The sequence below is a fragment of the Molothrus ater genome, chromosome 2, assembly GCF_012460135.2.
Source record: "Molothrus ater isolate BHLD 08-10-18 breed brown headed cowbird chromosome 2, BPBGC_Mater_1.1, whole genome shotgun sequence".
Classification (NCBI taxonomy): domain Eukaryota; kingdom Metazoa; phylum Chordata; class Aves; order Passeriformes; family Icteridae; genus Molothrus; species Molothrus ater.
In genome coordinates, this window is record NC_050479.2 from 83,326,110 (window position 1) to 83,338,746 (window position 12,637).

Consider the following 12,637-nt stretch of genomic DNA (forward strand, 5'->3'; position numbering starts at 1 on the left):
TCAACTACATCCCATGATTTTCACAACATCCTCGTGGAGACAATGTATTTAGGGCATATATCAAACTTTTGATAATTCCTTGCTTTGGAGAAATAAAATCTTCCATAAATATAAAGACAAATTTCAATGAGTATATATGTTCTTGCATTTCAACTATCAAGTACCACCACGCTACCATATGGTACAAAAATTTTTCTAATTGGGAACACAACAACCCAAGAAACGCAACAACCCAAGAAACGCAGAAAATCACGTTTGAAAATTAGATTATTATTAAAACATAATGAACAGGTAAATTGATCTAGAAATGGAAATAAAGAGCATGGAAAAGCTTTAGACAAGAGGAATAATCCCCAAGTCTCAACTGTTGGAAACAACTATTGCTTAAGTCTACAAGGTACCACACAAGCACACCAGCTCAGTTAATGTCTCTTTTCTCTTCATCATGTTTCCAGCTCGTTTACTTTAAAAGAAAACTTAATAAGTTTCTTTCACTTCAAAAAGGAAAAATACACAATGACTCCAAGGCTGAAAGTCTACATAATAATACCTAAGCCCAAGGGAATTGCTCCAGCCAAGTTGTGAACCTATGAAAATCATGGAGATACTATAATGAAACACTTGTGACTTCACCTGCATGCAGCGAGACAGGGGAGTGTAACACAGCCCCTTACCACAGCCATGAAGTAATGCTATTCAGCAGAGTTTTATGATGGGTATCATTAGGCTGTCCATACAAAAATCAGCACTTTTCTGACATTCAAATTCTTCCAAACTGACTCCAGACCAAAAAGAAACTACAACACAGACTAAGAGACTGAAAACACCTGGAATAAAACCTACTAACTGCACAACAACTTGGACTTAAAAAAATAGACTAAAATGAAACCCCCTTGAGATCAGCAAATCTGTAGAACCGTCACCAATATAAACAAGACTTGTACATAAAAATAAAAATTAAATCCTGCCTAGGTCGGCATAAAATACCCAGGGCTAGCAATATATCACAATAGACTGCAGCTGTAAGCCTCATTCAAATGCAATAATGGACATGCAGCCATTAAGCAGAAATAAAAAAAAATCCAGAAGCTTGAATTCACTATGTCCTACACACTTCACCTCCAGCAAAACTCCATTAAACAAGGATTTTATTCTCCATCCAAAAAAAAGAGTGGACAATACCTTTGTCTTCATGTCTACCACATAGTTTTCAAAAGTTGGGTTCTCCTTGTTGCATTCACCACGTTGGCCAGACCCTTCTGATCCATTGGAAGCTGCAGGCTAAAGAACAGGGTGGATAAAACATAAATAAAGTAGCTGAGATGTGTGCTTTAATTCAATTAAATTTAAACATAAAGACTATCATGCACACACAAAAGGGTACCTTGAATTTAGGTAAGTATCAGGTGGCTTATACAGAAGATTTTCACCTCAATGTTTTTTCATGCAAAACTTTCTGTGTTTAATCTTACAGGCACTCTCATGGAAGTCCATGAAAGTCTTAATAGGCTAAATCTGCAAGATGATGCTTATCATAATCTCTGTGTGACCTCAGAAGGCATTCAAGGTGCTCAGCAGCTCTCAGCAACAAAACATAAAGATAAGGAAGGATATCAGTGCCCTGCTAAAAAGACCTGCTGACCATGATGGGGCTCTCATCTGGAGTAGCTGCAGGAATTATAATATATCCCCTTACAACAACAAACAAATTATCTGGTTTGTTTTCTTATTTCTAATTCTTGATATTCACCTTATTTTTTATAAGGTTTCATGCTTGACTAGTAACCATATGTGTAAATCTTTTAAATTCAAATGCATTTTTTTGTTACTTTTCCTTCATTTACACAGATTTCAATCTTACATTGCTTATAGAAAACCCTCATAAAACACACAGTAATTCTTCAAATAATATCTTTGGCAGAAGACATAGTAAATGGCTGTATTTGTTTTTTCAATTTTCTGCTGGAAATCTAATATATTACTGTAGATTTTACATTAAGACAGTAAATATTACAAATGACATCTCTGTTTACAATGCTCTGCCCTGCAATAATGTGCTTGAAGAGGCAGCCTTTGAATGAAATGTGATGACTGCCTCTAACTTGGATCTCAAAAAATCTCTGAGCAGTCTGCAAAAGCACAAACAGGAAAGCAGGGAGGATTCAAACAGAGTTCAGTGTCTTGTGCGTGTAGGTGCCAGGCATTGCAAGCACCCTGAGTGATTTACAGCCATCCTGTTTTAGACTGTGCAGGCAGGAGTGCAGTCAATTTTAACACAACAGGCAAGAAATTGTTAGCATTTTAAGTAGAGCAGCCTTTGCCAGCGCAAGTTAGAAAACAACAAGCCAGTGCCACAGATACAGCCAAATCACACTCGCATGTGCAAATGTTCTCTCCTCTGAACCTCGGTTGTTTATTTAGGGCTCTGTCCAGCAAAAGACTGAGTGCTGGCCCCAGCCCAGCCAACTACTTAGACACGTGCTTTTAGCTTCACTGGAACCAATGGGTGAGTCTTGTGCTCCAGTAAAGACTGTGTATAAAGGTTGGATCAGGTCCAGTAGCTCAGCATTACATGGGGCTAAGTACACAGAACTCCACAAGCTTCCCTCACATGGAGAACCACTCATTCCCTTGGCTGGTTTCTAGTCACCAAAGGGTGTTGAGTATCTTCCATTTGTAATCTGGAAGGGAGTAAGGCATAGAAAGACAACAAGGCCAAAATTTTTAAGGACAGCAGGAAACTGAACCCAGGTCTTGCCTCAGAGCCTAGAGGAGATCCAAGCAACTCCCTGAATGTTTCTTTCAAGAAGAGAAAATTGGTTTTGCAAGGACCTAAAAAGCATGCATAAAATTTTCAGTTCCTCTTTGCTTTCTTCGAATACCTGATGTTTTTCATTGTTATTATTTACAGGCAACAATATAAACTCTTCAAATCAATACATTATTTATTTGCTGTAATCATCAAGACTTAAAGGATCCCGATCCTAAAGGAGCTCAGCTCCTGCAACTTCTCTAAAGGGTTTTGACAAGCTTCAGCAGAAACTTCTATGGTAACATTTATCAAATGAGTGCAGCTGCAAAACAGGATAAGAAACTTACTTTGTTTACATTTTACATGTTTTTCCTCAAATTTTTCACCATTAGTTGGCTCCAATATTTTGAAAGAACATAAAACAATGTCATAAGATGCTATGAAATGTTTCCATTGTTTTCCTTAGGGAAATGGGTCACAAATTCATTGTGAAGAGCAGAAAATCAATGACATTAGGGGGGTTCAAACAGCTCAAGTGAGAGTAATTGTAATAAATCTGGAACATCTCACTATGCCAGTGTATTAAGTTTCAATAATCATTAGGAAAATAATATATGGTTTCCCAACTTAAACAAAGCATATGTTAGAAATCCATCTGAACACCAAGAGATATTTAATTCTCTGTTATGAAATATATGGCACTGTATAATCCAAGAGGCAGAAAGAATACTTGCTGTGCATTGCGACAGATTTATTAAAAACTAACAATGTTGGATTACAGTCTTTTCTTATTCTTGATTACATACAACCTCCCTTTGGAGGCCAACAAAAAGTCTGTCCTGCTTAAAATTATTTGTATACTTTTAGCCAAAAGCTGCCTGCCCATGCAAAAGAAGTGTTTCAGCAACACCTAATTATTCCTGAACCAGGAAATGCAGAACGGGCAGCCCCACCATGACACGCTACAAATGCAGTGGACAACGTGCACCGTGCTCACACATCCTTGCAGGAGGTTCTGGAAATAATGACTTCAAGCTTGAACTACAATTACTGCCAAAACTATAGACTTTTTATCACACCCCTGCATTTAGAGGGCTGGTAGTTGGAACAGCTCTATCTTCCTCTTCACAGAAGAAAGCATGATCTTATTCTCTGCAAACTGGTCAGAGAAACAGAATAGATTTCACAAGCAAATGTAGCAAGGGCAGATCAAAACTTCACTTGGTAACTTTACTCATAGTAACCATGAGCCTTGCAGATCACACCTAAAGCAACCTTCTAATTTTGTGTATAATTAACACTAATCTATTTAGATTACAATTAACAGATTCTATTTAGACCATAATCTCTTCAGCATGTCTCTCATTGTGCAAACTCACATCATTATTTAAATATTTATTAATAAAATAATAACCACATTACCTACCTTGCTAATTTTGTCTAATTTTAACAGTGCTCAGTGAAGTTTCTCTGTCCTTATAACACATCTTGCAGGTAGCTTTTTAGGACATGCACAATTGACACAATCAAGTGACAATAAAACTCTGCCTGATTACTCTTTGCCAAAGTACATAGATACGAGTTATGAAAGACTAAGTCGCCAGTTCCACTTTCAGCAGGCAGCAAGTTCCAGTTCATGTCTGAGCCAGCAATCAGACAGAAGGAGCATCTGCCCTCACAGGCAATTATGGCATATGAGGTTTCCATGAGTTTCTATGGGAAGTCCTCCTACAGCAGCCAAGCCATGGAATAAAGGCGTATGAAATCCCCAGTCTAGTGTAAAAACTTATAGAATTTCCAGAATTTATACCGGATATATTAATAGGAGGAACTTATAACCATCCCCAATAGTTACCACATGTTAATTTCTTGGGGTGAAGCCCAAGACTGAGAATATAAAAAATATTTTAAAAAAAACAGGAAACATACGTGCAAACTTTATTCTGCTCTTCCATGGTCTAAGATATTGTTTCCAGAACTTTGAATTTATTTATACACATGGAATGTTTTCTAGAGCAGATGTGGCTAGAAAAGGCTAATCGGCTTTATAAAGGGCCCAGGAGGGTGGGTGGAAGTGTAAGGAACTACATGCAGTCCATGAGCCCAAATAAGTGTGCAACTGCCTTAGGGCTCAGAGAGCTAATGCACCTTCCCCTACAGCCACTGGCTTGGGGAACACTCTCCTCTATGCTATTAGTGAGAGACGTTCAAAACAGAGGCTGCCCAAGATGTCTTTGGCCACTTTGGATCACCAGTTGGTAGCTCTGCTCCAGTCTCATGAGAGCCTGTCAATAAATGCTGGCTTGCCCCAAGTCATTTGCATGAGGAGAGGAAAGGAATAAAAAACCCCAGTGATTTGTTAACTTTTGGATGCTGATATTTGTCAGGAAATCGATCATCTTGGTAACCAAATGCTCCCAGAAACATACTGTTCTGAGAGATACTGCTTGTATTTAATTAACTTTTCTACAGCAAGCATATTTGAAAATCATTAGAACATCTAAAAAGCTACATTTCAACATAATATATGCTGGAATTATCCATTTTGCAGGACATTGATGTAAATTAATTCATTCAGCAGCTATGCTGGAGTAGGAAGCAACCTGAGCTGAACTGAGATGCTCAGCAGGACACTGCTACTTGCAAAGAACATAGCACACCTCTGTGCCAGATACAGACAACCTGCTCACACTCTGTTCAAGCTGTGTGTGAACCAGAGCTTGACTCAAGACAAATTCATCCTTTACAACGTGCCAGCAACAGCACGAATGCCTTCTGTGCCTGTGATCTGTCCTCCAAGCTCTGCACCTTTCTGTTGTACCTATGCAGAGTTGACAGCTCTCCTGAATGTGCTGTCAGCATCACTGGACTACAGGAAAAAGAAAAAAAAATAAATAAAAGAAAAAAAAATTTTACATCTTGGACAGGGTCTGGGAGACAAGTGGGAGACAAAGCATCATCGAGGGCTTGATGAGTTTTTCTTGCAATGCCATGCAGAGAAATAATCCTAGAGGCCTAGTGCTTTGCTAGTCCTATTTCTATGCCTCTTATATTCCTTATTACAGGAAGAAATGTCATTCAACAAATTTTTTTGACAAGATATGACTTTCATCAATATCACTGAAAACTCAGACAATCCCAGAGCAGATCATGCTAGAAATAAAAGTCAGAAATATAATCCCACAGAAGTCAAGCAGTTTAATTTGCCTCAGCTGGGCCTAAATTTCAACCCAGAAATAGTATAGCAGAGCTTTCTTTTCTAATTCAGTATTTCTAAGGCCCTATAGAAAGGCATAGTTCCATGTCAGATGATTTAGATGTCAGAAAGGATTTTATTTCCACTTCCACGTTAGGGTTTCTTGTTCATTTTTTGATGACATCAAGGTTTGCTTGCTCCACATCACATTGCATTAGCTCAGACTTTGCAGCTGTCTTAAGTCAGGGGGATGTTGTAGAGCACTATGAGGTCTCATGCCTAAGCCCTGCAAGAATGTCCTTCAGTCTCTTCTGCACCAGTCTTCCCAATATGACCAGTAAACGTGAATGAAGAAAAATACACATTTGAGTATGACTCTACTGTACAAATCACATCACAAGTGCTTTGCGGTTTTTTTAAGTTATTGTATTTGAAAGTGAGCATAAATATCACAATAATATTTAGTTTGCCCTGGAATTTTTATGATTTCACTTTAACTAATATGGATTCAACCTTTCAGAAAATTTTATGACAGCCCTAAAGAGTGTTACAGCTCAGGAACAATTATCTGGCTGTGGACTTGTGTCTCAGAAAGGTCAGGATCTGATTTAATGCTGCTCCACCCTCCTGAGAGCAAATCTTGCTCTCAGTGTGTTTCTGGATGTCAGAATATCACTGGTGAACTTTGCATTTGCTCGTCCCTGATACAGATTTGACCATTCACTAAAAGTTCTCATCCAAGCCATCAGTTACTGGAGTAGGCACTTTTGCTGGACTAATACAAAACCCACACTCAGACCTGATTTCCCTCACTATCTGTATCACACAATTATCTAGCTGCACTGTGACTCTGATCTACAGCAAGACAACTGACTTTCCAGGCAGGGAATTCAGACAGGGAGGAGACAGTAATTCATGCACCAGCTTTTCTCCTCCCAGACAGAGCTCAGATGAAGCTGGCTGGAGTCAGCTGGCCCCACAAACTCAAACCTGGTGACTGACCAGAAGACACACACAGGATTGATTTTGCTGATCCAGGCCCTGTCTCCAGTGTCACTTGTTATAGAATCATAGAATGGCTTGGTTGGAAGGGAACTTTAAAGGCTGTCTGTTCCAATGCCCCTGACACAGGCAGGGACACCTTCCACTAGAGCAGCTTGCTCAGAGTCCCATCCAGCCTGACTTTGAACGATTCCAGGGGTGGGTCACCCACCACTTCTCTGAACAACCTGTTTGAGTCTTTCACCACTCTCATTGTAAAAAAACCTTATTTCTTATATATAGATCTAAATCTACTCTCCTTTAGTTTAAAACATTTTACTCCTTGTCCTACCACAGCATTCTCCACAAAGAAGTTTGTGCCCATCTTTTTGATAAGCTCATTTTATGTACTGGAAGGTGCTCTAAGGTCTCCCATGAGCCTTCTCTTCTCCAGGCTGAAAATTCCAGCTCTCTCAGCCTGACTTCATAGGAGAGATGCTCCAGCCCCATCCTCTGGACTCACTCCAACAGTCCACATCTTTCCCACATTGTGATGTGGATGCACTATTCCAGGAGGAGTCTCAGGAGAGAGAAGTAAGGGGGCAGAAAAGAGAAGAGCTCATGCAGAGCTTTATTTTCAAGCTGGGAGACAAATCAAGGCACTCATGTGTCTCCTTCTCCAGGCAGCAGAGACTCACCAAGGTCACACAATGGGGGACTCTGCCATGTGTGATAACTGGGGAGGGAAGGGAAGGGAGCAGGGCACTGTGCAGCCACCAGAGCCCCTGCAAACACAAGCCTTGAGAGGGCTGTTGCTGAAATACAGTCTCCCCTGCTAAGACCTGGCACACTGAATAGCAGAGGTTGGCAGGATCTGATGTGGCAGAGAGAAGAAAATGAGCAAAAAAAAAAAAAAAACCACAAAGATGAACTCTGCAGCTAGGATGAAGAGATAAATAATTTACAGTTCAGATGCATGAAAATGACACTCAAAGAATGAGACTGGAGAGGTTGGTTACAGTTTTCAGGCAAAGACACACCCCAGCTGTAGCTCTGTGCCAGGCAGATATCTGCCTGCAAGAAATGGAGACAATTAACTAATGTATTGTTAATGGGGTATTTTCCAAAGCATTCGTGGTAGCACTGTATTTAAACCCCAAAGGGCAAATTTAGACACCTCTGAACATGAGAATGAATGAGATTAAAACATTAAACAAATAAATGCATTTTCCTCAGCTCACTGGAATCTGAGATCATTCTCCTCATTCCTTTACCTTTCAGCTATCAGCCTGCACTTTGCTGGGCATCAAGAAGATAAAACATAAAGAGTAATTTGGGATATTAAAGATCTATTTCTTTCACATAAAGCAGAAGCTATTACTGAACTCTTATGAAGGCTGGAGGAAAAGGACTAGAAAAATTAAAAGGCTGAACATAATTAATGAATGCTCATTTAGAATTCACTATCATAAAATATCCTGGAAGCAAAATCTACAGCTGAAGAGGGCAGGCTGAATGCAGAAACAAGCTCTGGAAGGAGCTCTATGTGCACTGTATCAAACTCAGAAGAAAGACAGGGAGCTGTGGCTGCTGGGAGATCCCTTCAAGCATGGGGTAATGACACCTGGCAAGAGGCCCTGCAAGCAGAAAGGTCACCTGCAGCAAGAGTGACGTGCTGAAGCACATGGTCTGATTCCAGCTGTGCCCACCTGCACACATTCACAGTGACATCTTATTCATTAGCTTCAGTGGACTCCCTCCACACTTTAGCTCACATTAGTGAAATCACAATCTTGCCATGAAAATGCAACCAGAGCTGTAAGCAAATGCAAATACTTGGAAATAGAAAAAAAAAAGAAAGTAAGTCATTAATCATTAATTGTAAGGGAAAACATGACTAATTATTTTAAATTAAATAATCTTTGCATGCTATTTTAATTAGCAAGGATAATGTTTATTTTACTTACATAGAAGTTCTGGATACATAAATTCCAACCTACATATTTCAGTTGCCATAACAACTTGATACATTTATTCTCTTGTGTCATTTTTATTGCATCAGTGTAGATTTATATTTTTTTTAACAACCAGGAAAGAAAAAAAAAGCCAACTGCTTTGGTTGCTATAATAACACACTATTTTTTAATTGTGCTTTTCACATTTAATTCTTCTTGAAATCAATATTATTTTTCTCCAAAGATGTTCCTAGCACAGTGTGGAAAATTCACTACCAATTTCAGGGCTCGGTGTTGGGTCTGTCAAAAATCCCAAGGATATGTACAGCCCTTTGGCTCAACTACTACTCCAGTAGTCTCCTCTAGGATATATAGCTTGAGGTCAACTTCTTAACAGAAGACCTACAGAGCAAGTCTAAGTCCCCAGCTAGTGCATATTTCCCTGAAAACCAGAAAAAAATTAAATTAATACCTTTCTTTTAATTAAATTAACGCCTTTATTCAGAAAGGTGCACAATAGATTTGAGGCAGCAAACCTAACTTCAGGGATGCAAAACAGTTTAGCAAATCACTACAGCATGCTCCAGGCCAGGAGTATCTTACAGAGCAGTTTCCACATTTCACACACACCGGTGTAGCACATCATGAGCTTAACCACACTTTTATCCAGGGACAGAACTGGTTCCTAAACTCTTGGGGCCTCCAAGGAATTGGATTAAATCTTTTGAAGGTACAGTCAAGTGGCACTATGATGGAAGGAACAGAGAGAATGAGGACAGCCTTTGTCCTTCCCTCTGTGCAGTGTAGCAGAGCCTGCTGTTGCCCATTGACCTTTCCCAACTCTGCAACCCTGCAAATGGGCCCTTTCCAATTAAATTGCAATTACCTTACTGCTGATGTTGCATTTCTATCTGGGCCCCTGTAACAGCCATAATGAGAGAGACTGCATTAATTATTATCAATTATATTCAGGCACAAGGTGAGGAACTGTTTAGTAACCATTGTTCCATACAGCTGGCATGGACTGACCTCAGATTAGAGATAATAGGACATTTATGAATGTAAGGTCAGAGTTTTTGATGGAGATAGTCTTAGTGAAATGGCTTCTGTGGGCTACCTTGGCCTCTGGGGGCAGCTCTTCATTTATTCCTAACTTTAATACCTCTACTTTGGTCATGAGAGTTAGAATGGTTGCTTTCAAAGGACTGTATCCCTCTAATTTGTCAGGAGAACAAGAGTCCGTATGTCCCCACAGAGCTTAGGACAAGATATAGTCCTTATTGCACCCTACCAGTACATAGAGACACCACCAGACAGCTGGAGAGGGACTTTTGACAAGGGGACACAGTGATGGGACAAGGGGGAATGACTGAAAGAGGACAAATCTAGGTTGGGTAGAAAGAAGAAATTCTTTACCAAGAGACTGGTAAGGCACTGGAACAAGTTGCCCAGAGAAGCTACAGATGTTCCAACCATAGAAGTGTTGGACGCCAGGTTGTATGGGACTTTGTGTAGCGTAGTCTACTGGAAGGAATCCTTGTCCATGGCAGGGGGTTGGAACTAAAGGATCTTTAAAGGTCCCTTCCAACCCAAAACCTTCTGTAATTCTAAATCAAAACAGGAGAAACACCCAAGAGTGCTATGTACTGCATAATAACATTGCAGGAAATATGCTTAAATAAGGACTCACTCAGATAAAGTGAATTCTGATTTATCTCATGATGTGCTGCAGGTCCATAGCAAATCCAAGAATAGAATCCAATCTCCTGTCGCCTTCACTGGCCCACACAGATTCTTCCTATTTACACACACCTCCAGAGAAATTACAGAGGAGGAAACTATCCACATTTCACTTGAGATTAAATTTTGTGTCTTTTTTTGCCAAAAATGGTGAAATTAAGTCAGTCTACTCAATAGTGGTAATAAAACCAGTTCCATTTTGAGAGCAGGACTGATGTATCATAAAGTGATATTTAGGATAACCAAAGGTGTTTTATGCTAATTCAATATAAAGCCTGCATTAAATAAAAGAAAAAAGAACCTCAAACCATCAACAAAACCACAAAATCGAAGCCTTGAAGAATATTGTAATGACTTTTACTTCTCAAGATAGTTTTGCTTGAAGCATCCTAAACCTTGGTATAGAAGAATATTTGTTTCAGACAGAGCCACAGGGAGGGGAAATAAGCAGTGGCTGTCATCACAGTGGCAAGCTGCCTTGCTAAGTCATGGCTGCACAGCTCCACAATCATATATACTCATGCTGACATGCAAAAAGACTGCAGCTAAACAAAACCTTTGACAAAACATAGTGCCATATCTCTTCATCCAGCTTCCTTCCTACAAAGCATTACAAAATGCTTCACACCAATATATATACCAAAGGGAAAGGACCCAAAAGGTAAGTTAAGTAGAATCAATCAGGTCATTAAATTGCAGATTACATCATCACACTCCCTAAGTTGATAACCAGACAACAAAGTGAAGTAAAAGGGAAAACAACATTCCCTGAATATTTTGCAGAAGGTTGCACTCCATGGATCTGCCAATGCTTGACAATTTCCTTTGTGACAACTGTCATGACCTCAATGCTGGATGACAATCTTTCATTGCCCAATGGGGAGATGGCAGAAAACTGTATTTTGTATGAGGATCCAAGAACTATTAACATTAGCCATTTACCAAGGTTATTAGAAAGTTATGGACTGTACAGGGGTTTGGGCTTCTGGGAGCACAAAAGCGTAAGGGCTACTGAGACTTAATTAAATAAATTTCACTGCCAACTGCAGTTGACACTGAGAAAAGGTGCAGATGCCTATGTACCAGGCAATGCCAAGAATTGCTGGGAGGAAGTCTCCTACTCTGTGTAATGCCCCTTCCATGCATACTACCATGCACGGTCTATATGGATCCTGGACCAGGAATCCTTCAGAGGTACCAGCTTGAGCTGACCTGAGAAATAGTGCCCTTATCACAGCTCACTGACACTGAGGTCCATATGACACTATCAGAAGGGAAACCCTGAATGAGGCAATGCATCCAGTCTAAAAACTGTCTGACTGCAACAACTGACACTAAAGCTCTCTGCAACTCTCTGCATTTGCAATCTGTCCATGTGCTTAGGTAAGACTTTCTCCTTTTGCTGGGATGTATCTGTCATTGAGGAGGCTGGCTTGGGTAAACTTGGAAGAATGTCAGATGAAAAATTCGAAAATACTTTCACTGTTGATGAATATTTGCTTGAAACATCCCAAATCACCTTTATGGCCATTACTGTACAACCACACCTCTCATTAGCAGAAGCTCAAATTCCAATCCTCGTTTTACTCAGAAGCCTTATAACAACTTGAATGCTTGTTAATGCAAACAGAACATAGCTCTGCGTGCTATTCTGTATATTTAGCTGTCCTGCTTTCAGCTGGCACAGAGTTAATTTTCTTCCTAGAAGCTGGTACAGGGATGTGTTGTGGATTTAGGATGAGAATAAAGTTGATAAGACACTGATGTTTTAGTTGTTGCTAAGCAGTGTTTACACTAAGCCAAGGACTTTTCTCACACCAGCCCACCAGCGAGAAGGCTGGAGGAGCACAAGAACCTGGGAGGAGACAGCCGGGACAGCAGACCCCAAGTGTTTCAAAGGATATCCCATACCATATGGCACCATGCTCAGTGTGTAAGCCAGGGGGAAAGCTGGCCACAGGTCACTGCTCAGGCACTGACTGGTCACTGGTCAGTAGATGGGAGGTGTAACTT

General features: G+C 40.1%; 1 protein-coding gene across 11 annotated transcripts in view; it reads right to left on the reverse strand.

Annotated features, from left to right (window-relative positions):
• DLG2 (discs large MAGUK scaffold protein 2) overlaps positions 1-12,637 on the reverse strand; it is a 984,854-nt gene that overhangs the window by 835,404 nt on the left and 136,813 nt on the right. For all 11 annotated transcript variants that reach the window (XM_036384308.2, XM_036384333.2, XM_036384316.2 and 8 more), the window contains one exon: positions 1,183-1,281. In XM_036384308.2, the coding sequence (XP_036240201.1) occupies positions 1,183-1,281 (99 nt within the window). The remainder of the gene's footprint in view (positions 1-1,182; positions 1,282-12,637) is intronic.